Below are 25,538 nucleotides of genomic sequence, written 5' to 3' on the forward strand. Positions count from 1 at the left end.
ACTCATTGAATCATTTGCTTAAGCAGATAATAAATACCCATGAGCTTCATTAGAACTCACTATCCTCATCTGAATAGTGACTGAATTGGACTCCTCCCGTGAAGCACTATCCCTAATGCGGATGGGGGTGTCTGTCTTTCCCTCCCCCAGGCATCATGCTAAGCCAGCTACTACATATGAGAAAATTATGTGAAGTTGCTTTAAAAGTCCTATGCAAGTTTTGCATTCAATTCGTGATATATTCCAAGGGGTGTGTGTGTGTGTGTGTGTGTGTGTGTGTGTGTGTGTGGTATATGGTTCTTCTCTCAGTGGAGAGAAGGTTTGTACACTTGGGGGTACCCATTCCCTAAAAGTTCAAGGCTGGATGATGTCTGACATCCCTTCTGGATTCAGAATTCTTTTCTGAGGAGTCAGAAATAAATAATATCAGAGACAGCACAGGCAGATATATTTGAACCTAAGGGCGTATCGATGCCATTTATTTTTTTCTCAACCCCAACCAAATAAAACACTTCTGCAGACCAGATTCACCCACCAACTGCCAGTTGTTAAAAGTATAGGAGCCTAGGAGTCCGTGTTTTCAGAACATTCCCCAGGGGACTCTTAGGCTCAGACAATCGGGAGGTCTGAGATAGGTATGAATGAGTTCATCATACACTGCAGAACCTGGTACAAATATGAGCCATTATTGTGGGTAAGGATAATAATCCTTGCTGTCTTCACCACACAGGAGGGTTTAAATGAAATAATGTGTATTGCTTTGTGAAAATCAGGAACTAAGGTTATCAGAACAGGAGGTGTGGAGAGGGCTGCCAATCTTCTCCTGATCCTGATGAGAGTGGACCAGGTATACAGAGGTTCTATAAGCTTTACAGTCTTGACGGGAGGCACCGCTAGCTTAGAACAGATCCTCTCCACTTCTTGTCTCTTCCCTCCCCATAGCTCAGACACAGGCTCTGAGCCATCCTGGTACGGACACCAAGGGCCTCTCTCTTCCTTCCCTTAACTCACTCTATGGCCCCTTCAATCAAAAGAGAGATCTGACAAAGAAAGGGACGCAGATTCTAGTCAAACCTTACGGAGACGGGCTGTCCTTGCCGCCCCCCCCCTCCCCCCCCCCCCCCCGGGGTCTCTCCTGGCCCCAGCCCAGATACCAAGGGCCCGGTGCATGGTGTTCCTTTACAAGGAGAGTGCCTTCCAAGAGATCCCATTTCTTGAGCCTCTCTGATCTGCTTCACCTTATCAAAACCTATTGGTCCAGGGGTCTGTTCTTTCGGAGCCCTAGTTTGGCAAATTATTATAATAAATTATGTTTAAGAAGGTAAATTAAGAGCTTCATGAAAACACATTCAGAGTTTATTTATGTCGATGCTTCTGTCCCTAGTTTCTGGGTCACATTTGCAGGGTTGCTATGGAACTCATTCACAGCTGAATGTGAACAGGCTTTTCGAACATACTGGCATTTCAATAGCTCCCTTTATTTGTTCAACAGTATTTGAGTGCTTATTATATGCAGGGTATATTCTAAGAAGCACTACAGGGCAGTGGCTTTCAAACTTCAGTGAACTTTGGCGGTACTTGGAAGGCTTGTTACAACACGAAGTTCAGAATCGTAGATCCTGATTCGGGAGACCTGATTGGGCCCGAGCAGGTGCGTTTCTGACAAGGTCCCGGGTGAGGTTGGGGCTGCAGGTCTGGGGACCACACTTTGAGAACCAGTGGTATAGGTCACGGCAGGAACCAAGTGTGTGACCTCACAGGGCGCACAGTCCAGGGTGGTTGTAGCAAGGGGACTAATGGTGGAGATGTCGGTCGGTGGGGGAGACACCGGGGGGCACAGAAGCCTCTTAAGGTGCTGTCCGTGCCTGCCACCCCCAGAAGTCATCCCCACGCTGACAAGTCAGAGGCGCTGCGCCCTCCCGTCTCCCCTCTCCGGGGCCCCGACGCGTGGGAGGAGGGAGCGGCGGGCGCTCACTGGAGGAGCCGGGGTCCAGCGCATCTTTCCGGGACGTGCGCTGCGCGGGGACAGCGGAGGAAGTCGCCCTCCCCAGTCGCGGCCCCGCCCGCTCTGGCGCGCGGCTTGGCGGCCGGAGCGGCGGCGGCGGCGGCGCCGCGGGGCGGGGCGCCGCGACCCCCGTCCCCTCCCGGGCGCGCTCGCAGCGCCCCCGCCCCCTCGCCGCAGTCGCCGCCGCCCGGCTGGCTCGGCCTCGCGGCGCGGGGACCGGCGGCGCCGCATTCCCGGCCGGTCCGCGAGCCATGGCCCAGGCGGGCGAGGAGGCGCTGCCCGGGCCCGAGCCCGCGGTGCAGATCCGCGTCGCCATCCAGGAGGCCGAGGACGTGGAGGAGCCGGAGGACGAGGAGGAGGGGACCGAGGCGCGCGGCGCGGGGGACCCGGCTCGGTACCTGAGCCCCGGCTGGGGCAGCGCCAGCGAGGAGGAGCCGAGCCGCGGGCACAGGTAGGCGCGGGGGCGCGGCCCGGCTGAGCGGGGGGCGCGGGGACAACTCCGCGGGCCGAGCGGCTCGAGTCGGCCGCGGCGGGGCGTCCCACCCGGGCGGAACCTGCTTTCCGTGGCTGTGGGTGGCCCGCTCCGCAGCTGTCACCCGCCCCGGCCGGGGCTCCTGGCGCTGGCGGCGGGGCTCTCAGGGGCCTGGACGTCGGCATGCCCTGGGACCCGGGAGGAAGTCCTTCCCGGGCCACCCTCGCCATCTCCTCCTCCCCCGGAGGAGGCTCTCGTTGCGTGCGCTCACCCGGGACCCTCCAAAAAGCCTGGTTCGGTCCCGTCTCCCCCCTAACCCTCCGAGAGTGGCCCACCTCCCCTGGAGAGGAGGGCCCTCACTGCCATTATCGCCCTGTTTATCAGTCCGAATGGGTGGGGGCAGGCCAGGCCCAGCTGACACTTGCTGCTGGGGGATCCGAGGAGTGATTCCGTGGTGTAGCGAGCTCTCCTGCTCGGATTTGGAATCAGCTCAAGGCTTGCTGCTCGCCTTCTCGAGGGCCGGGGATTCCCATTTTCAGGCAGCCTCCCCCACCTGACTCCCGAGCTTGCATCATCATCTTGCTGCCTTGCTGTTGGGTTCCTGAGTGATGGGTAGTCTGGAGCTGTTATGGCTGTTGTAGGCCACCTGTCTAACGGTGCCAGTGGGCCCTGAGCTCTTGTCAACAGCCGGAGACCTTGGACCTATGTCCACTAACGCCCACGCCTTTCAGGTCTGTGGGTTCCCCCCGATATTCAATATCCCTCCCGATATTGAAAGGACATACAGTATGGAGTATCCGTGGATACCGGAGTAGCGCAGTGGTGGAACTTGCAAATTCTGGGAAATGCCAACAGGCACTTCGTAAAAGCCCTCTTTCTTCTGGGTTCCTGTGCCCATGCCTCTTAGCTGTCAGGGTTCTGCAGGATGATTCCCTGGCAGGCATAGCTTTACTTCACTGGCAGAGGACTCAACTGAAGGGCGTGAGGATACTGGGTCCAGAGCCATTCCCCGTCACTGGCTTGACCCCTCTGCAGTGGAAGGGGTCTGGATTTAGGCACCCAGAGATTCGGGGTGGTTCTGTGGAGACAGAGGTATTGGAGGAGGAAAGGCCAGCCCAGCAGTTGAGAGCAGGAAAGCTGAGCCACAGCAGATGACACAGTAGCCACAGTCGACATAGCAGAACTCTGTATACTGTAAAGCTTGATTCATTCACTCATTCACTCAGCTCCGTGCTGAGTATTGAGAGTATAAAAATGATGACTCCACAGTCACTGACATCTCAGTCTTGAAGGGAAGGCAGTCACCTAGTCAAACAATTTCAGAAGTTACATAAAGTCGCTCAGAGTGGCTGATCCCTTCTGATTTGATTTGCCTGTGACTCTGGCAAAGAGCTGTCCCCTATACTAGGGGACTAAGTTTTGAGAGATCTAGGAAAGATCCCTCTGTGGAAATCTAGGAGAACGTGATCCTCATTGGGTGGGCTTCCTACGCCCACCCCCACCCCCACCCCCACCCCCACCACTCTCCCTCCAGAGCCTCCCTTCGCTCCCAGCTCCAGGGACTTGGAGTCTCATGGAGCGTTCAGTTTGAAGCGTTTCTTGCTGCCCACTGGCAGAGAGTTGACACTAGAAAACCCCTGGGGGGCTCTTTAGGGCGGTGGAGCCGACAGAGCCCAGCAGGCAGACGTCCAGAGCAGGAGAATGTAGCCAAGAACAGTATCCGTGCTGCCCCCTGTTTGGGCTAGCCTGGCACAGCATTCCCTCCCCTGCTCCCCCAACTCTGTGCGGATACTTCTTGGCTTCTAGAGTCTGCAGGAGAAAGCCCAGGTTCCTAAAGCTGTTCCTAGAGATTTAGCACCCAGGTTTACCACCACCCTTGGCCCATTGTTTCTTTCCCTGCCTGTGTTAGCAATTCATGCTCCCGCAGCACGAACCCATCTGGGTCCCTGAACACAGGGTGCAGTTTCGTGTCCACATACTTTTGCACTCCCTCCTCTGGGGCTCTGATCGATTGATTGGTTGATTGGTTGATTGATTGATCTCTAGTCCGCCTTAAAACCTCACTGCTTCATCCCCACTGCCCCTAACCGCGCCCCCCCCCCAAAGCTGTTTGTTTCCTGCCCTCCGTGTTGCTGTTGCCGTAGCACTCTGCACGTTTTGTACCTAGCACTTGCCTCAGTTGTAACTGTATAATTCTGTCTCCTTCACAAGAATGTGGACATCCTGAATTCAGGGACCAAGCTTGCCTTGTTCTCATTGTATCCTCAGCACCCAGCATGTAGCAAGTGCTTCTGAATATTTGTTGAATGAATGCACGTCTCTATGATTGCATCACACCATCGGGTTGAAATATTTGTGTGTTTTTCTTCCACCAAACGGAGATCCTTAAAGGCAGTGACCTTGCCTTAGTCCTCTCTACACCGCCAGTACTTAGCCCAATACTAGGTTCTTCCCTGGGGTACAAGCAATAGCGGAAATGAGAAAAATGTTCTTTAGCCTTCTTCCCACGTCTTGCTCGCTAAACGGTGTCTTTCTTTTTATTGTCACCTTTGGGAAATAAAGATTTCAAACATACAATGTGAAAGAGTAGTATGGTGAGCATTCAGATATCCACCATCGAGATTTAACAGTTATTAATATTTTGCCATATTTGTTTGATGGACATATGTATGGATTTCTCAGAACCATTTGAAAATAAGTTATACACAAGACTTACTATACCCTAAGCACTTTATTTTGGAGCTCTTAATAATGACATAGTATCCATAATGCTGTTATTGCAAGGAAGAGACTTAACAGGAATTCTTTAGTGTAATCCCTAAAATGATCCAATAACCAAGTTCCTTATTTGGGTGTCCTCTGAGTCGTCCCACATTGCATTTTATAGATATTCCTTTTTGCCCTCCAACCAGAATCCGATCCAGGGGGTGGCATTTGCCTATTATGTCCCTTTAGAATCTTCTCATCTAGAACATTCACATTTTTTTTTAATGCATTGCTATTTTGAAATAAGAGGCCAGATGTCTCATTGAATGTTTCCCAGTTTGAATTGGTCTGATTACGGTGTCATCATCTACTTTAACTTGCTCCTTTGTTTTTTTTTGTTTTTTTTTAATATTTATTTATTTTTGAGACAGAGAGAGCATGAGTGGGGGAGGGGCAGAGAGAGAGGCAGACACAGAATCCGAAGCAGGCTCCAGGCTCCGAGCTGTCAGCACAGAGCCCGATGCAGGGCTCGAACTCACAAACTGCGAGATCATGACCTGAGCCGAAGTTGGACGCTCAACCGACTGAGCCACCGGGCGCCCCTAACTTGCTCCTTTGTACCCTGTGTTTCCTGTAAACTGGAAGCTAGGCTAAGGGCTTGGCTCAATTTGGATTAAACGTTTTGGCAAGAGCACCTCATAGGCAATGCCACGGACTTTTGGTTGCATTCACCTCAGGTGGCTGTGACCAAAGTGATGCTCTAATTTGACCACTTGACTCAGAGACCACTTGATCTCTCCATTGTGAAGCTGTGTCTCTTCTTCTGCAAGGAACAAGTGATATGAGGGTTCCTGTGAATATTCTTTCACCAGTGCCCTTCACCTAATGGTTTTACCATCTACTGATCCTTGCCTGAGAGTCAACTCCTCAGGAATTACCAATTGGTGATTTTATAATTTTATTAGCCTTTGTTCACTTATTAACTGGCATTTTTCTGTATCAGAGAGCCTTGCTCATCATCTGGGATTGAACAAGTGTCCCTCCTACTGAGGCAACATAAATGCCTAATGACCAGCTTTCGAAGAGAGGAGTGGCTGTAATAGTCACGTCAAATATTGTAAATTAGAGCCCTCCTTTGGGGCTCTCCTCGATTCATCGATTTTTATTTGCTTTTTGAAAATTAGTTACATTCATTCTTTTTGATGTTCAAAATGTCCTTGATTAAGTAGGGAGACCCCTTCAGGTTGGCTTCAGGATAGCCTTTTGGAACATGCCCTTTCGTTTTTGAGCACTTTCTTGCTTTCTCTTGCTAGATATTCTGGGCTTACTTGGTACTTTTCCTATTCTGGTCATGGGACCCAGCCATTTCCACAGGAATCCTTGTGGCTAGTATTTTTCAAATACTAGCAGAAGGGTATTTAGAAACCAAGACCTGGAATTAAGAGTGCTAATTTCTACTGGGGCAACACTGGTTTTAGACCCTTTCCATAGAGCTGGGAAATGCATTTTAAAAAATAACTTAATGTTGATAATTCCAATTCATATTTAACATAATAGGGTTTTTGATTTACTTTTATTTTTTTTACACTGACAATCTTGATTCTGAATAACATTAACATATTTATTTGTTTGCTTTGTCTTCCAATGTGTAAAAATGATTTACGATTATAATACTAAATATTAGCATGAAGAATAAAATCACTGAAGCACACCTTCATTTAACAGACAGAAACATCTAGGCTCCTTTCTCTTCGGGATGTTTCTGGGACCTTGCACGAGCCATCTTTTCTCTGCTCTGGATGATGATAATGAAAGGCTCCATTTATTAATGCCAACTGTGTACCAGATGTGGAAGTAAATACAGTGTAAACATTTCTGCTTCACACCGCAAACCATTTAGACCTGCAGAGACGTCCACTGGTTGCTCTCCTTTTGCAGGCGCTAGGAAGATTCCAGAAGAGCATGGCAGAAGACAGGGTTAGAGAAGAAGGTCATGATGTCTCTAATAACTAAGAACCCATTGGCCACCCAGACATAGCATGGGGACTCTGCTAGTGGCATCCAAAATATAATTGTTCCCATACTGCCTTTTCCAAACTTGGACACATCCCCGTGTATGTTTCCAACTTGTCTCTATGAAAAACCTTTCTTTTTGGAATCTGTCCTCGTGTTTTCATATTGCACGATCAATTTTGTTTACCTTTTGAACCTTTTCAGCCTCGTTATCTTTTCCTAAAGGCAAGTCAAAAGGAACTATAGACAGATTGTCCCGGATCCTACTGTTTTTCATAAATGATGCTTGCTCCTTTTTGTTCAATATCTTCCTTCTTGTTGTCCGCCATTTTCTTGGTATTGGTGGCCAAAGCACCATACTCGGCTAGACCATCTGCAAAGATAGGTGATGAATCCAAGAAATCTTTGCTGTACAGAAAGCCATAGTGAGGAGCTCACTATTCCACCATTTTATTTTGGATATTTTTATTCATAAGGTGTCATTCGAATAACCACTTAATTAATATCTCCAGATTATCTTGAGATTTTATGAGAAAGGCAGCCCTGGAGATTTATGTTGTACTTATTTCCCTAGATCATCTGTAAATATGATTAATATTTCAACACTGATCTGTGGAGCCCCATCATCTGTTTTGAAGTGTACCTCCTCATTTCTACCCTTTATTTTAATTTCTAGCATGTTTATCGTTACAAAAAAAGAACACGTCAGTACTCCTAATTTACAATGGTTTATTTAAAAGGAAACAAGACTGTAAACATAAAACTTTTTTTCAAAGTCCTCTTGAAAGACCACTAATGGCTTATTCACCGGTAACCATACTTCCTATCTCAAAGAATCCTGCAGATTTGCCCTTACAGAAACTATTCACTTTACACCGGCAATACTTTGTAAATTCCTACTATGTTGGTTCGTGCCAGAATGAAGGACACTGATACGGTTCAAGGGCACTAATAAGATATGCACACGGTAGCTTCAATACAAGTACAGGCAAGGGTTAGGAGAAGTTGAAATGATTTGCTTCCTGAGAGAGTTGCTTTGAGATGGGGCTTGATGTATGGCAGGGATTTGGACCTGAGAGATAAGGCAAGATGTTTAAGGAGTTGGAACAGTATGCCCAAAGGGACAGAGTCCAGAAACCTGGTGACACTTACAGGGATCTGTGAATCTTTTACATGCTTTTATTTTAGAGCAAAGGATCTGAAGGGAAATAGACAAAGATTCCTTTGGAAGCTGCTTACAGCCAGATTCTAAATGAATCTGAATAAAGGGCTAAGGACTTTGGATTTTATTTAACAGAATAGAAAACATTAGTATTAGTATTAGAGTAGAGCAGGGACATAGCGGTTCTTCAGAACATGTAATAAGGCACAGAGTGGAAGAGGCTTAACCCAAAATACAGCAAGAGTGGACGCAGAGGGAGATGGCAAGAGGTGGGAAGACAGAACCCTAGAAAGGTTCTGGTTAGGAAATATGTGAAGGATGCATTGAAAAGGATGTTGATGTCCAAGAGGTAATTTAAATTCTTCCTTTAGAACAATTGCCTTACCTCTCTGCCTGACCATAAAAAGGAGCAACCAACATCACTGTTTACATGCAAGGAGGAAAGGAAGAAACAAGGTTATTTTCTAAAGCAGCTGAACGAATCAGCTCATGATCTGGGGTTGCTAGGTAGAGCTTGTACCTGCAGAGTAACTCCTTCTCCATATAAAGCCCCTATTTAATCACTCCCTGCCTATCCACCCTAAAGGGAAGCCTTCCAGTTGGCATGTGCCATCCATGGATATAGAACCAGCTAGGAAGAAAATCAGAGTATACAGCTGTGGAGGGAACCGATATGGACCCGCCAAGAAAAAGCAACCCAGACCTCCCTTCACTCTTCGAACTGAATAGCCACGGAGCAGAACTCCCCACCTCTTAAGTGTGGACTGTATACAGTGATTCCCTTCCAAAGTGCACAGTATGGAAAGAGAGGGGGGACCAGTAACTTCACAGTGGAGACACAAAATAACACTACCGCAGCCAAGGTCACCGTCCACAGTGATCAGGTGTGTTGATAGTCCCCTTGATATCCTGTGATGAGAATGGAAGTTTACCTCGGTGCTTCTCTTCCCTAAAAGCCATACCCACCGTCTAATCCTAAAAAAATATATCCGATAAATCCCAAGTGCAGAGCTTTCTACAATATATCTGACCAGTACTTCTCAGCACAGTCAAGGTTATCAAAAATAAGGAAAGCCCGAGAAACTGTGTCAGCCAGGAGAGGCCTGGGAGACACAACAACTACTCAGAATCTAGTATCCTGGATGGGATCCTGAAAGAGAAACAGGCCATTAGGTAGAAACTAAGGAAATCTGAATAAGGTATGGACGTTAGCTAATAACAATGTATTCGTATTAGTTCGTTAAATGCCTTGTACTAACACAAGATATTAATAATAGAAGAAGCCTGATGTGGGATACATGGGGACTCTCTGTACTCTTTTCACCATTTTTCTATAAATCTGAAATTATCCTATAATAAGTTTATTTAAACAGATTTTGAATAAAGAAACGGTGAATTGTTTACCAATCACATGAAGAAAACCAATTACACGAAATTAAATGAAAAACTGATCCCAGAAGATATAGAGGTGATGCTGTTGGAAACAAAGAGACTTTTGGGGCGCCTGGGTGGCTCAGTCAGTTGAGCGTCCGACTTCGGCTCAGGTCATGATCTGGCAGTTTGTGAGTTCCAGCCCCGCATCGGGCTCTGTGCTGACAGCTCAGAGCCTAGAGCCTGCTTCGGATTCTGTGTCTCCCTCTCTCTAACCCTCCCCTGCTTGTGCTCTGTCTCTCTCTCTCTCTCTCAATAATAAATAATAAACATTGAAAAAAATTTAAAACAAAGAGACTTTTAAAAATGTAGACTCTGGAGAGTACCCCAAGAGGGAATTTAAGAGACTGCATCCACAAAACAAGAACAGGATGCTTTTAAAAAGGAGCAGTTTGAAAACATAAAAGAGTTCTTGGAGAATACATAATTCTTGAAATTAAACAATTCATCAAGAATGATTAGAAGGTAATGTCAGAAAATCTCTTGCAATGTAAATCAAAGACAAAGACAACGAGGTCAATATGAAAAAGAGGGTAAGAGTCATAGAGGATTGGGGCGCCTGGTGGGCTCAGTCAAGCATCCCATTTCAGCTCAGGTCATGATCTCACAGTCTGTGAGTTTGAGCCCTGCATCGAGCTGTGTGCTGACAGCTCAGAGCCTGGAGCCTGCTTTGGATTCTGTGTCTCCCACTCTCTCTGCCCCTCCCAAATCACACTCTGTCTCTCTCAGTCTCAAAAATGAATACATGTTAAAAAAAATTAAAAAAAAAGAGTTATAGAGGATCAATCCAGGTGGTCAACTAACAGGACTTTAAGAAAGAAATGCAATCTTGGCAAATGTCTCCACCCTGCACAGATCAGTGTTTGTACCATCATAAAGGTAAACACAACTGATTAACTTTCTACTTTTAGTATCTATAGACAAAACATGGAATATTAGTTATAAAGTAGAATGTAAATATGGACCATGACAAAATAACATAAAGGTACATCTGGGAGAATTTGAAAGGTTGGAAATGGAAGGAGAGGGAAAGAACACACCTATCGTATGTAGTGAGGAAGTGAGAAGTATCATTTAATGTTGATGGAATAAGGAACAGAATTTTAAATGTATTATTTTAAAACACAATTAGAAGGCTATTAAAAAACCCCAAAATAATATAAAATTTTAAAAATTGGAAAAAGAGGCTTTGGGAGACGAGTGACCCCAATGTTGAAAATTGGCATGTGAGGAGTAGAATGAGCATATTTTATAGAACCATAAGGCAACTCTCCTAAGAACTAAATGGTTGACTAGAGGTTGCCTCTAGGGAGGAGAGGTGAAGTTGGAGAGGGTGGCGGCAGGGGGGGGGATCGTTGCTTTCTTTGTAAGTTATGCACTATGTTGTTTCATCTTTTGCATTGTGTTTTTTATTTCACTTTAATGTTTAAGATTCATTTTTGATGAGCTATTAATAGTGTCCAAGGGAGAAGTAATGAGGACAGTTGGAATGGAAAAGGGAACAGATGGGAGACACTGCAGAATAAAATCAACACTTGATAATTGGTTCGATGTGGGGGCAAAAAGAGAGGGCTAAAAGATGCATCTTGGGTTTTGAGCCTAAATGCAGAGAAGAGTGAATAGGGAAAGTAGTCAGTGGGGCAGTTTGGGAGGAAAGATACACGGTTTTTGCAGGATGGTTGTAATTGACAGAAAGTTGCCAACATTCATATTTAAGAGATATAAACTTCTTTAATGTTCGTAAAGGATACTGGTCTTTTTTCATTCAAAGGCTGTTGCACGAAGCAGGAAAGAAGGCAGCGTGCTCCCAGATGTGCAAAAAGGCCTTGCCTCTCAGGATCCCCCTTTGGAGATATACAGTTGCCGATGACAGCACCCATGTAGTGAGGGGTCCTTAGGGTGCAAGGACCTCGCAGAATGGTTTATATCACCTCCCCAGGACTGCCCACCTGTTCTGGAATCTCTGGCTACCTGCCTGTCTGCTTACTGGCTGCAAATAACCGATGCAGAATCCCGTCCCCCCTCCCCCAAACACACAGTGTGGATTATTTACCATCAGACTGTATGAAAAGAGGAGCTTCCCAGATAGAATGCCCCTTGCCAGGTCTAGGCTTCAATCCGACCCAAGGTCAAGCTCTGCAGAAGGTGATAGTTCAATTCTGGACATAATAGATTTGAAGTTTTAACGGGCTGTCCACGTGGAAGCATCAGGCAGGCAGCTAGGAATTGAGGATGGGGTCTCAGGCATGAGAGAAGGATGGAGGGGTAGGTAGAGGCAGGTTTGAATTGGATGTGCTATCCGACAGCTGAAACCTATTGGTTGCCAGGGGATAAAGGGTCAAGGATAGATCCTTGGAGAAATGGGAGCAGAATGAGGAGACTGAAAGGGCAATTAGATGGGGAGAAGAATCAGAAAAGGACAAATCACAGAAGCCCAGGGCGAGAGGTACCGAGAAGAAAGAGGTCAACAGCGTCCCATCCTGCCGCAGGCATAAGAGGACCAAGGTGGAGAAAAGGGCCCTGGATGCGGTGGATGCTTCGGCAGATGCCCAGACTTATAGAACAAGCTTGTGGGGAGGGAGGGCATGTCCAAGGGAGGTCTGGGCAAGTCTGCTTCGATGAACGTCATCTTCTCAACCAAGTTTGTCATAGAATCCTCTGCAGGGAGTAAAGGCTTCCCATGACAGACGTTGGAAAGGACGGGAGGCTCTAGAATGGGCACTGGAGAAATTGAGAAATTACATCCCCTCCTTCCATTATGTTTTATTTGTTTATGAGATAACTTTAAAAAATATGTATTTATTTTTGAGAGACAGAGAAGCAAAGCGTGAGTGGGGAATGGACAGAGAGACGGAGACCCGAAGCAGGCTCCGGGCTCTGAGCTGTCAGCACAGAGCCCCATGCGGGGCCCAAACCCACGAACTGTGAGATCACGACCCTGAGCCAAAGTCGGATGCTTAACCAACTGAGCCACCCAGGCGCCCCTCCATTGGATTTGTGACTTCCCTGTGCCCTGATGGATCCTGTTTTTTCTTTCAACATTTATTTATTTTTGAGAGACAGAGACAGAGTGTGAGCAGGGGAGGGGCAGAGAGAAAGGGAGACACAGAATTCAAAGCTGGCTCCAGGCTCTGGAGAGCACAGAGCCCCACGCGGGGTTTGAACTCACAGACTGCGAGATCATGACCTGAGCCTAAGTCCACTGCTTAACCAACTGAGCCACCCAGGTGCCCCCTGAGATTACTTTTTGTAATAGCTTCAACTACTCTAGTTGCGGAGTAGGACTTACTAGTGTGTGGGTCCCTTTGATGGTCTGGTCACCTCTGATATACTTGTGATTTGTAGTAAGTTAGACCATTTTGCTAATACCTGAGTCCACTCAAAGCTCTTCACTGGTCATTAGCATACACCTCATCCCAACTCCTCTGTATTCTCATCCTTGTCATTGGGGCTCAGACTTTCCCATGCGTTTGTAGTTATTGTATCTGGTGTATTCAACTTATCTAGTTGAACTGCTTTTTAGGGTGTGAACTTTCTCTAATAGAGTGAAAATCCGTTCTGTCCATGTTGCCTTTCCTTTTTCATTCCATTGATTGTGCCACCGACACTTTTCAGTTAGCATGTTTTAAGGACCACTTTGTCAAAACAGTATTACTATCCTACTATTTGGCTGTAAGTAATAAAAAACCCAGCTAACAGGTGAATTATGCAAATGGACATTATCTTTCCCGTGTAGTCAGAAATCTGCAGGTAGGTAGTTAGAGGAATTGGTTCAGCAACTCAATAATATCAGAGCCAATAATGTCAAGAAGTCAGGCCAAGCTAATTCTTGTGGCCTTTTCCTTTTTTTAAATTTATTTACTTATTTTGAGAGAGAGTGCGTGTGTGCCTGTGTGTGCACACACTTGAGTTGGGGAGGGGCATAAAGAGAGGGAGGGTTAGAGAGAGAACCCTGAGGAGGCTCCCCCCTGTCAGCGCAGAGCCCGATGTGCAGCTTGAACCTTTGAACCATGAAATCATGACTTGAGCCAAAACCAAGAATCTGATGTTTAACTGACTGAGCCACCCAGATGCCCCATTTTGGCCTTTTTCTTTTGGTAGTGAAATAGCTGCCACCACCCCAACCATCACATCCACACTCAAATCAGTTAAAAAGGGAAGAGGTAGGGCCAAAAGATTTTCACTTGTGAGTTATTGGCCATATCATGACAGGTGGCTCAGATGGCTATTACCTGTAACAGATGCTGAGAAAGTACATGTTTAGTTTTGTTTTTGTCTTTTTGTAGCCTCCATAATAAAGAAAGGTAAGCGAGAGTTTGCTATCAGATGTTGGTTGAATCTATTATCTACCACAGCTGTCTTCTAGAAACTTCTAAAATATTCAGCTTGTCTGATGTTTAAGTTGCCTTTGACCTGTTTTATCTGCTTTTATAGGCTGTCTTAAAATATTCCTTTAGTTTGCCATCCCATTTTTAAAAGGCTTTTTACAAAACATACTTTTAGGGGTGCCTGGGTGGCTCAGTCGGTTAAGTGTCTGAGCCTTGATTTTGGCTTAGGTCATGATCTCACGGTTGCTGAGTTCAAGCCCCATGTTGGGCTCTGCACTGACAGTGAGGAGCCTGCTTGGGATTCCCTCCCTCTCTGCCCCCTACCTGCCCTCTCAAAAATAAATAAACTTATAAAAGAAAACCAAACCCTCCCCCCAAAACTTATCATCTTAACCATCATTAAGTGTACAATTCAGTGGCATCGAGGACATTCACGCCGTCGTGCACCCATCACCACTTTCCATCTCTAGAACTTTCTGTCTTTTCCACCTGAAACTCCATACCCATTAACTATTAGCTCCCCATCCCCCCCTCCCCAGTCCTCGGTAACCGCCGGTCCCCTTTCTGTCTCTGTGAATTTGACAACTCTAGATCCTTCGTGTCACTGGCATCACGTGGTATTTGTCTTTTGAGGACAGACTCATGTCACTTAGCATCGTGTCTTCAGGGTCCATCCACGTGGCAGTATGTATCAGAATTTCCTTTTCAAAGCTGAATTACATTCCCTCCGATGCATGGATGTGCCACATTTTGCTGATTCAGTCGTCCATCAGTGGACATTTTTGGTTCTGCCTTTTGTCTACTGTGAACATGCCGCTGTGAACTTCCTGAGCCTGCTGGGGACTCAAGCAGGTGCTCCCAACAGAGTCGAAGCACACTGAATGCTGTTGGTGGCTCGGTGTCTGCATCCCTCCCAGGAGATGCTCTCCCTACACAGAACATGTTAATGGAGACTCCGGGCCTGATGGTCATGTTACTGGAAATCAAGCTGCCACATAGGAAAGTGGTAATTTTTTTTTTCTGGAAGTAATTAAAAAAAATTTTTTTTTAACATTTATTTATTTTTGACAGACAGAGAGAGAGAGAGAGAGAGAGAGAGAGGGACAGAATCTGAAGCGGGCTCCAGGCTCCGAGCTGTCAGCACAGAGCCCGACACGGGGCTTGAACTCACAAACCGTGAGACCGTGACCCGAGCCGAAGTCGGATGCTTAACCGACGGAGCCACCCAGGCGCCCCTCTGGAAGTCATTTTTAACCAATCCTTTTTGTTGAATAAGATATGTATGATAGTGGATAGTACATAATTTAATGTGGTAATTAAACATACAAAAAAGAAGCCACCTTCTAGAGCTTCGAATTAATGGCGTCACCTGCGAGGCAGATCGTCACAAAGTCCCTATATGTTTATGGTTTTGAAGTGTTTGTAATCCCTTGGTGGAAGGTTTGCCTGCCTAAAGAAGCTTTGCTCAGGATTTCTTTGGCTTGCTCTCATATCCTAAGACTCTCAGGGAGAGGGGGAGGAAGTCTGTCCAGCTGGAACTACTGGTAGGTATGGGTTTCATTTAGAAAGGCCCTGGTGAATGGGATCGTTTCCCGATTCCGTGGCAGGGTCCCAACGACACATGGAAAGGATACGTGTGCTGGCTTTGGGGACAGAAAACTGGAGCTTCGGTCCTAGATGTGAGGTGCAAATGAATGTACCTGTCACCTACTCGGTTCTCAGGGTGTGCCAGGCATTCACGTGACCATTTCCACGTATTCGTTGATTTACTGTTCGTAACAGTCCTATCAGGAGAGTGACTATGGTGATTCCCAGTGGCCAGATAACAGAACTGAGGTGTGGCAGGGAGCGGGGTTCCTTGCCTGAGTTGACTCAGTTAATAAATGGTGGCGTCGGGATTCGAACCCCCATGGTCTACCTCTAGGATTGGGACTCTTAGTGAGCCTGCTAAATTACCTTCCAGAAATCAGGATTGGGGGGGAGGAGTGGGGAGGGAAGAATAAGGAGGGAATGTGAAGAGCATCCCGTCAATGGCACAGCAGCACAGAAACGTTCGTAGACGGTGGTGTTATTTTAGTGACCCTCGGTCCACCTTAAAAACAAAAGCTTGATTTCTTAGCTCGTTGGGCACAGTTTAGCCCCTTGTGATCACCAGGTGATACCCCCTCTGAGGAGCGCAGTTCGAGTGGGAGCCAGTGAAGTTTCCTAGAGCTGCACCACAAACTGGGTGGCTTAGAACCACGGAATGTATTGCCTCACATTCTGGAGGCCGGAAGTAGGGAATCCGGGGTGTCAGCAAGATGCCCTCCCCTCGAGGGTCTGTTCTGGGCCAGTGCCCTGGCTTCTGGTGGTTTGCTGGCCGCCCTTGACAGTCCTGGGCTTCTGCTCATCACCCCCATTTCCACCCTCATCCTCACGCGGCATTCTCCTTGTGTGCGCGTGCCCAGATTTCCCCTTTTGATGAGACGCCGGTCGTAGTGGATTGGGGCCACCCTGCTCTGCTGTGACCTCGTCTTGAACTGATTACATCTACAGGGCCCCATTTCCGAGTAAGATCACATCCTGACATACAGGGCTTTGGGACTTCAACGCAAGAAATTTGGGGGGTGGGGGGACAGCAGTTCAGCCTGTAACCTTCCCCCCCCCGCCCCGTGTCTCCTTCTGGTCTCAGTGGCACCACAACAAGTGGGGGCGAGAACGAGCATGAAGACGGGGAGCAGGAGTGGAAGCCCCCAGACCAGGAGTTGATCAGGAAGCTGGTGGATCAGATCGAATTCTACTTTTCTGATGCAAACCTGGAGAAGGACGCCTTCCTGCTAAAGCACGTGAGGAGAAACAAGCTGGGGTATGTGAGCGTCAAGCTACTCACATCTTTCAAAAAGGTAAGCCTTCGTCCTCACACGCTGCCTCCAGGATTTCAGGGGTGTTTGGGGGTTTCAGTTCTCAATATTGTTTGCCCACATGATACCTGACGACTAGCGATTTTTTGCCCCCTGACATAGAGAAACATGATCAAGAATAGAGATTTAGGATCGTTATTAGCAACATCGCGGGGGAGCCTGGGTGGCTCAGTCAGTTAAAGCGTCTGTCTTCCGCTCAGGTTATGATTTCATGGTTCATGGGTTCAAGCCCCCCATCAGGCTCTGTGCCGACAGCTCAGAGCCTGGAGCCTGCTTCGGATTCTGTGTCTCCCTCTCAATCTGCGCCTCCCCAGCTTATGCTCTCTCTCTCTCTCAAAAAGAAATAAACATTAAAAAAAAAAAACAAACCAACGACAGCGAGTATCTTCCCAAGTATTAAAAGGGGCCTGGGTGTTGGGACAAACGTCAGCCGGTGGCAGTTGTGAAATGATAGTGCTTGCTCTTAGTAAAGTTCAAGCACTCTTGCCAGGCAAGTGGGTGACCAGGAGGGTGCTGTGCCAGGACACGGGGACTCCGTGGCCTTGAGAGACAACTACTGGGCCTAGAATTACGTGAAACCCAAGCTTTTCACCTGCCCAGTCGAATGAATAGGAAGAAGAAGAAGGAGCGCCCAGAACTCGGGGAGAGGAACCTTCAAGACTCCAGCAGTGTTTGTAAGACCAACATTCTCATCTATACAATGGGGACGTGGGGTATCTGATGCTTGCCGCCATCCGGGCCACAGACCGCACGTCCCTCCGGTGCACAGACCCAGCAACTGTACTATGCGTGAATTCCCTACTTCTCAAAGTGTGGACGGACTAGCTGGAGCCAGCACCGTGTGTCTTCCGTGGGGGAAGCGTATTTACCAGAATGGAAAAGCACCACATGGCACGTTGCATAACGGGATGTGTAACAGCTGGGTCCCGGCCAAGCCGCCTGTGCCCTTGGTCAGACATTCCCGGAGGAGAGCTTCTCTCCGTGGAGCTGTTCTCTGCCTCACCTGCTGGTAGAGTCGGCCCTCTCCTCTTGCTCTCTGGCCTTCATTCATTCATCAAACCTATTCATGCCGCACCCTGAGTGCTGCCTTAGGCACAGGATACATGACATGAATGGGTTCTCTGCCCTTGCAAAGTCCAGGAAAGGCGAGAGATCAGTGAAGGATTGCAATATGACCAAAGGCAGTGAAAGAACAAAGTAGCGAGTAACCCTGCCTGGATAATTGAGAAGCCTTCCCAGAAGTGGTGACGTTGAAGTAGGATCTTGGAGGGGGCGCCTGGGTGGCTCCGTCGGTTGAGCGTCCGACTTGGGCTCCGGTCACGATCGTGAGTTCGAGCCCCGCGACGGGCTCTGTGCTGACAGCTCAGAGCCTGGAGCCTGCTTCGGATTCTGTGTCTCCCTCTCTCTCTGTGCCCCGCCCCCGCCCGCACTCTGTCCCTGTCTCTCTCAAAAATAAAGCAACATGAAAGAAAGAAAGAAAGAAAGAAAGAAAGAAAGAAAGAAAGAAAGGATCTTGGAGGGTGACTAGAAGTTTCCAGGGTATAGGAGAAGGAGGGAAGGGGCACTTCCTGTTGCAATGGAAAAGTCTCCCCTTCCTCCTGCGCGTCTCCCTTGTCTCACACCGTGAGCACACGCTGACGCCAGATGTGCCTGTAGGGGGAGGGCATCCCCACCCAGCAGTTCTCCGTCTACCTGGAGACAGCACCAGGCCATCCAGGGTAAGGCCCACAGCTAGTCACCTAGGTTACCCACAGCTTCTGTCCAACGTGGCTGCACATCAGAGGTTCCCATGACCTCCTCCCCTTTGGATTTGATCATTTGCTAGAATAGCTCACAGAGCTCAGGGAAACACTTACTTACATTTACCAGTGTAATACAGGATATGATAACAGATACAGACAAACAGCCAGATGAAGAGATACCCGGAACGAGACCCCGAATGCAGGAGCTTCTGTCCCAGAGGAATTGGGCTGCATCACCCTCCATCCGGGAAGTGCCCTGAACCCCAAGGTATTGGGGTTTTCAGGGAGGCTTCCTCATGTGGGCTTGATCGACCATTATCTCAATTTCCTGACCCTCTCCCTTCTCTGAAAATCCCAAGCTTCTAACCACGGTTTGGTCTTTCTGGTGACCGGCCGTCAACTAGGAGCCATCCAGGAGCCCATCCAGAGTTGCCTCATCGGAACAAAAGGTACTCCTAGTGTTCTTATGACCTGGGAATGTACCGGGTGCCAGCAACCCCGTGCCAAGAACGGGGACAAAGAGCAATGTATATGTATTTTAGGGAGGTACTATTTCATCATTCTCTGGGAGGCCCAAGTTAGGTTTCATTCCAAGCTGAAACAGTCCACGTCAGTTTCGGGAGCTACGGCATTGGCATGTGAAAGATCTTTTGGAAGCTTGTACGTATCAAACGCATCAGGGCAGAAACACAATTTCAGAGAAGTGTTTGAACGTTAACATCTCCGAGTCCTTTCGGAATGATAAATCACAATACCACACACATCCAGAGAACAAAGAAGTGTTTGTGGGGGATCCCAAAATGAAGCAGCCAGTAGACATTCCTTCACTCCTCCCCAGGGACCTGAAGAGGCAGCCCGATTTTCTTTCCTTTTGAAGCTGCCACTATAGATCTATTTACGAGGGCTTTTCTTTGTTGAAAAGTGGCTGCACAGTAGACATAGACTCCCCAACACCTTCAAAATGAGAACAAAGACCCTTTTTGTTCTAACTTTTTTTAACGTTTATTTATTTTTGAGAGAGCGAGACAGAGTGCGAGCGGGGGGAGGGGCAGAGAGAGAGAGGGAGACACAGAACCCCAGGCAGGCTCCAGGCTCTGAGTGGTCAGCCCAGAGCCCGATGCGGGGCTCGAACTCACAAACCAGGGGATCATGACCTAAGCCAAAGTCGGACGCCTAACCAGCTGAGCCACCCGGGCGCCCCCAAGGCTGTTTTCATTCTAAAGGCTTTCCTGCTAATCATCATAGGAAATGCATATGACAAACAGGGGAATTGCAGTTTCCGAAAAGGTTAGCAGGTTCTAGTGATCGCACAAGGATATCACCTCCCTGACTCCTCCTCTTAAGTGGTGCCGGACACGCCTTCTAACGGCTCACAGACAGGCCTAGGATGTTCGGACTATCACGGAGATTTCCCAGTGGACTGTGCTCCTGGCTCCAGAGGGATATCGGGTGCTTTCTAGAGCCCGCTTCTCTCTCGATCGTGTGTGGTCTTCTGTGAGCTTCTCTAGCCCTCGGAGCAGGGCAGTACTGGCCTTCCCTCGAGCACGCCTGGCTCAGGGTCCAGGTCTAGGCAGGAGCTCCTCTTCCTCTCCCCCACTGGCTTTGGAGAAGGCTCCCCGCCATCCCATCCTCAGCGAGCTACTGACTAGCTTCCTCACCACCTGGCAGTGACCTTCCATCATCACCCTCACCCCTTCTGGAGCCCTGATCGGCCCCATTCGCCTGAAGTCCGACCCTTTGACTGGACCTCTGCCCACCTTCTGTCCTTGGTGTGTGCCGTGGACATCAGCCCGTGGGTTCTGTTGTGTAGGTGACTTGTGGCTCCCACACCCCTAAGCCCACATCTGGGCCGTGTCACCCAGAGGCCACAGGCTCGAGCGGACAGCGCCCTGTCTGCAGGAGCCTGGCTGTACTGAGAGCTCTGCGAGGTTCCCCCCCGACACTGCCCTGTTAGGGAGCCTCCCACGTTGAGTTCTGGGAAGTTCCTGTTTGGTCTCAGGGTTCCTCTGCAGAGTGGCTGCGTTGGCCTGGCCTCCTAAGACGGACGCAGGGTGATCTCGCCATTCCTGGCTCAGGTTACCCACCCCACCCACCTCCACAGTTCCTGCGGGATGCGATGACTCATTCTCCCTGGCATTCCCTCCAGCGGAAGTGGGCCTCTTGAAAATTACTGTTTTACAGCATAAATATAGCCTTCATATACTGCGCGTTGATACGCACAATTTCCACTCAGGGAGGAGGGAGGGAGGGACTATTTCATCATTCTCTTTGAGGCCCTAGTTGGGTTTTACTCCAAGTTGAAACAGTCCACATCATTTTCAGGAGATATTCCAGTGAAATATGAAAGCTCTTTTGGAACTTTCTGGGTATCCAACGCATAAACGGAGAAACACAACTTCAGAAAAGCGTTTGAATGTTAAAAATCTCCGAGCCCTGTCAAAACGATAGCACGTGATGTTTGAAATGATGATAGCACACGATATTTATTGCGTACTTGCTATGAGCTAGACACTGTTCTAAGTTGTGCATATGTATGCATAATGTGTGTCTGGATGTAGGTATGTATATATCGATTTATTCATTCACTCCTCGCGACAACGCTGTGAGGCGGGCACTGTAAACGTGTCCATTTTACAGATGGGGGAGTTGAGGCACCGAGAGGTGGGAAAACATCAGGTCTTACCGCCGGCCGGAGGTGGGCTTTGGATTTGTGTATCTAACAGCCTTGTTCCAGGCCCTACAGGCTTAACCTCGAAACTTGCGTGGACTAGACTGTCTCCATCACCACAGAAAGTTGTGCTGGACGGCACTGCTCCAAACTGTGCTGCCTAGCTTGACATTGTGGAGAGCTCACTAGATTTTTGAATGCCTGCACACAGCGGGTGTGATTCTAGCGACCAGTGTTACGGGGGGGGGGGAGGGAGGTAGGGGAGGGAGATTATAGAGGACACAAGAGGGGCAAAGACGATAGGTACCATTTCCGATGTTGCTTTGTCTTCTTCAGGTGAAACACCTGACCCGGGACTGGAGAACCACGGCACACGCCTTGAAGTACTCGATGAGCCTCGAGTTGAATGAGGACCACCGGAAGGTGAGGAGGACCACCCCCGTCCCGCTCTTCCCCAACGAGAACCTGCCAAGCAAGATGCTCCTGGTCTACGATCTCTACCTGTCCCCCAAGCTCTGGGCCCTGGCCACGCCCCAGAAGAATGGAAGGGTGCAGGAGAAGGTGATGGAACACCTGCTCAAGCTCTTCGGGACCTTCGGAGTCATCTCGTCAGTGCGGATCCTCAAGCCCGGGAGGGAGCTGCCCCCTGACATCCGGAGGGTCAGCAGCCGGTACAGCCAGGTGGGGACCCAGGAGTGCGCCATCGTGGAGTTCGAGGAGGTGGAGGCGGCCATCAGAGCGCATGAGTTCATGGTCACGGAATCTCAGGGCAGGGAGAACATGAAAGCCGTCCTGATTGGGATGAAGCCACCCAAAAAGAAACCTCCCAAAGACAAGAACCAGGACGAGGAGCCCGCCGCGAGCATCCACCTGAACAAGTCCCTAAACAAGAGAGTCGAGGAGCTTCAGTACATGGGTGACGAGTCTTCCGCCAACAGCTCCTCCGACCCCGAGAGCAACCCCACGTCCCCCATGGCCGGCCGGCGGCACGTGGTCACCACCAAGCTCAGCCCTGCTGGCCACCAGAATCTCTTTCTGAGCCCCAACGCCTCCCCGTGCTCCAGTCCCTGGAGCAGCCCCTTGGCTCAACGCAAAGGCGTTTCCAGAAAATCCCCTCTGGCCGAGGAAGGGAGGCTGAACTGTAGCGCCAGCCCTGAGATCTTTCGCAAGTGCACGGATTATTCCTCCGACAGCAGCATCACTCCCTCCAGCAGCCCCTGGGTTCGGAGGCGCCGCCAGGCCGAGATGGGGACACAGGAGAAGAGCCCCGGGGCGAGTCCCCTGCTGTCTCGGAGGATGCAGACTGCCGATGGGTTACCTGTGGGGGTGCTGAGGTTGCCCAGAGGCCCTGACAACACCAGAGGGTTCCACGGAGGACACGAGAGGGGCAGGGCCTGTGTATAAATACCTTCTATTTTTAATACCCGCTCCATCAAAATACCTGGCATGATACAGAATGCGATTAGGTCCCCTTTGACAGATTTTGTATACGTGTAGACCTCTTAATTTATATATTTGTAATGTACATAGGTTGTCTGGTACGCCATGGTTTTAAGAGCACCTTCTAGTTCAGAACAACCAGCATGACCTTTATTTTGATGATGCCCAACGTGTATGAATGTTGCGGCTCTGCAGAGCTGTGGGACAGAGGCTCCTCCAGGGCGGGTCGGGCGGTGGGTCTCTTCCTCAGGACAGAGCTCCTGCCTGCGGTGACTGAGCCGACCTCGGCTGGCCATGCAAGAGCTTCCTGAGGACCCCCAGGGGCTCTGTCGTGTAATGGCAACTCGTTAAGCCAGTAGCATGGTGTCTTATGGGACCAAATGTATATTTCCTGTCAACTCAATAAATAATAAAACATCCGACTGGGAGTCCTGCCTCTGAAGTCCTAGATCGTGTCTGACAGAAGTCTGTGCCCCTCTGACAAGGCTGTGGGTGGTATGTCAGGAGGCCCTGAGGAGCTTAACGGAGACGCATCTCTTGGAGGTCCTGCCCAGGGCAGCCCTGGGGCTCTCCTTGAGGCTCCGGCAGCCTGAGAGGTCGGCAGAGTTTGTGCAGATATGAGAGTACCACGTCTCTCGTCACAGTGAATCCTACCCAGGCAGAGGCAGCTTAGTAAAGACCAAGCTCTCTGGATACGGTCCCCAGGCTGGCTCCTTTTCCTTGGTGAATGTCCATTGTCACTGGCAGCTTCTGATGTAGCAGAAGGAGCAGTGGCCTGGATTTTAGCGTTGGCTTATCCACTTGCCCTTTGGGGGAGTTTAGACAAGTGCCGTTTAATGAAATTTGTTGACAGTTATTGAACGGGACATCAGGGACTGTGCTTAGAGTTTTCCATGCATTATCTCATTTAATTCCTCCCCCCCTCCCCCAAACCACGCAAGAAACTTTCAGATATTATCCCCTTTTTACAGCGGAAGAAACAGACTTTATGTGGGTAACTAGCTTGTCCAGGGCCTAAGGGCTAGGTTAGTAGAGCTGGCTTGAACCTAGCGGTCTGGCTCCAGAGCCCATACCCTTAGCCACCAGATGGTACACAGCATCTCTGAACCTCACCATCCACGTTCAAAAAAGAAGGAACCACAGAAGGTGCTCGTATTTATTCAGCACCTCCTATGTGCTAGGCGTTTTGCTAGACACGTTCTTTCATTTATTCTGTCAGTGTCCCTGGAAGATACCAGTCGTACGCTGAAGCCGCTGAGGTACGATAATAGCTCAAGCCATTGTGGAAATGGAAAAGGAGAGTATGTGTTTAATTACACCGTTTTATAAAAATTAGCAGATGATTATTATCTGCTTGGTAGGACCGTGTGTCCCTTCAGTCCCAGAATACCTATTAACTGGTAAATGCCTCCAGGAGTTATTCAGATTTGCCATTTCCACCACTGTTAGCTGTAGGTGGCCCAAAGGCCCACCCCCAACCCCCCACCCCCCGGGGCAATGCCACAGCCCAGCCTCAGTCCTCTCCCTGGGCCTGCTCCCTCACTGTGCTCCCACTCACCCTCCCTGCCCCTTCCCCTCAGCTGCCCCCTCCCTGCCCGTGGGCCATGGGGACATCTGGGCTTCACGACCTCTCCTTGGCCTGGCTCCATTCTGATTATTCCACCCCCTTTATGCTCCAGCACACAAGCAGCCGCTCTGTTTTTTCGATTCACTCCTGTCAATCCTGATTGCTTTAAGAAAAATGCCTACACCCTCACCTTTTTATGTGAATACAGAAGAACTTGGCCTTCTGTCCTCAGTATTGCCCTCTGTGGCCTTATGAAGGAACCCTGAATTGGAGGTCAGCAGAGTTGGGTTGTAGGCGTGGTTCTTTGGTAAATAACTGTTTGACCTTGAGCAGGTCATTTCTCTTTTTGACTCGTGATTCCCCCGTCTAACAAGGGGGGTGACAGTAAGACGCTCCTGAAACAAAGCCTGTATGCGAGAGTGCTTTATGAACCGAAACGTACTTTGTAGGTGTTAGTCTTTACCTGGGTCTCCGGTCACCCCCCAAGACAACCTTCCTTGTATTGTTCTAGTGCTCAAGCCTGGCCTCACATTAGAATCACCTAGAGAGCTTTTCAAAACCGCCCGTGTCCACCCTGAGACAGTCTGATTTCCTTGGTCCTGATGTGACGCCTGGGGACGAGCGGTATTCGAAACTCCCTGGGTGACTTTACTGGGCAGGCAGCACTGAGAAGCCCTGATCTGTCGGAACGAGGAGGAATGTGGAATAGATGGAGGAAGGCTTAGAGGCGTCCCTCCTCTCCTTCTTTTTCAGGATTTGGGCTTTCTCTCTTTTTGTGGAGCTCCCGGCGCACTTCACCCATCCCCCACTCACGGTGGCAGGGAGCCCTGGGGCACCTGCTGATGAACCTGACCCCTCTAAGTCTCTGGCCAAACCTTCAGCTGGGGCATGGGCTTCCTGTTTGCTAGCACAGCAGGCCTCTCTTGAATAGCTTGACTGGGAAACCCAGCCAACAGTATTTTTACAGATGTTTCATTATTTTTAATGAAAACCAGTTCCTTCTCCACCTTGGGACCCAAAGCCTGCTGGACGCCTCCCATCGAAGGGCTGGCAGAACATCCTAGTGCGACACGTGTCCAAACACCACCTTGTCTACCCCCCACC

General features: G+C 49.1%; 1 protein-coding gene across 1 annotated transcript; it reads left to right on the plus strand.

The window, feature by feature from the left end:
- Positions 1–2,080: 2,080 nt before the first annotated feature.
- On the plus strand, positions 2,081–23,286 carry LARP6 (La ribonucleoprotein 6, translational regulator). Its single transcript, XM_019441319.2, has 3 exons — positions 2,081–2,456; positions 16,789–16,999; positions 21,764–23,286. Exons 1-3 carry the CDS (start codon positions 2,257–2,259, stop codon positions 22,829–22,831), a joined length of 1,479 nt encoding a protein of 492 aa, XP_019296864.2. The 5' UTR covers positions 2,081–2,256; the 3' UTR covers positions 22,832–23,286.
- Positions 23,287–25,538: the final 2,252 nt, after the last annotated feature.

The sequence above is a fragment of the Panthera pardus genome, unplaced genomic scaffold, assembly GCF_024362965.1.
Source record: "Panthera pardus isolate Hobbes unplaced genomic scaffold, ASM2436296v1 HiC_scaffold_24, whole genome shotgun sequence".
Taxonomy (NCBI): domain Eukaryota; kingdom Metazoa; phylum Chordata; class Mammalia; order Carnivora; family Felidae; genus Panthera; species Panthera pardus.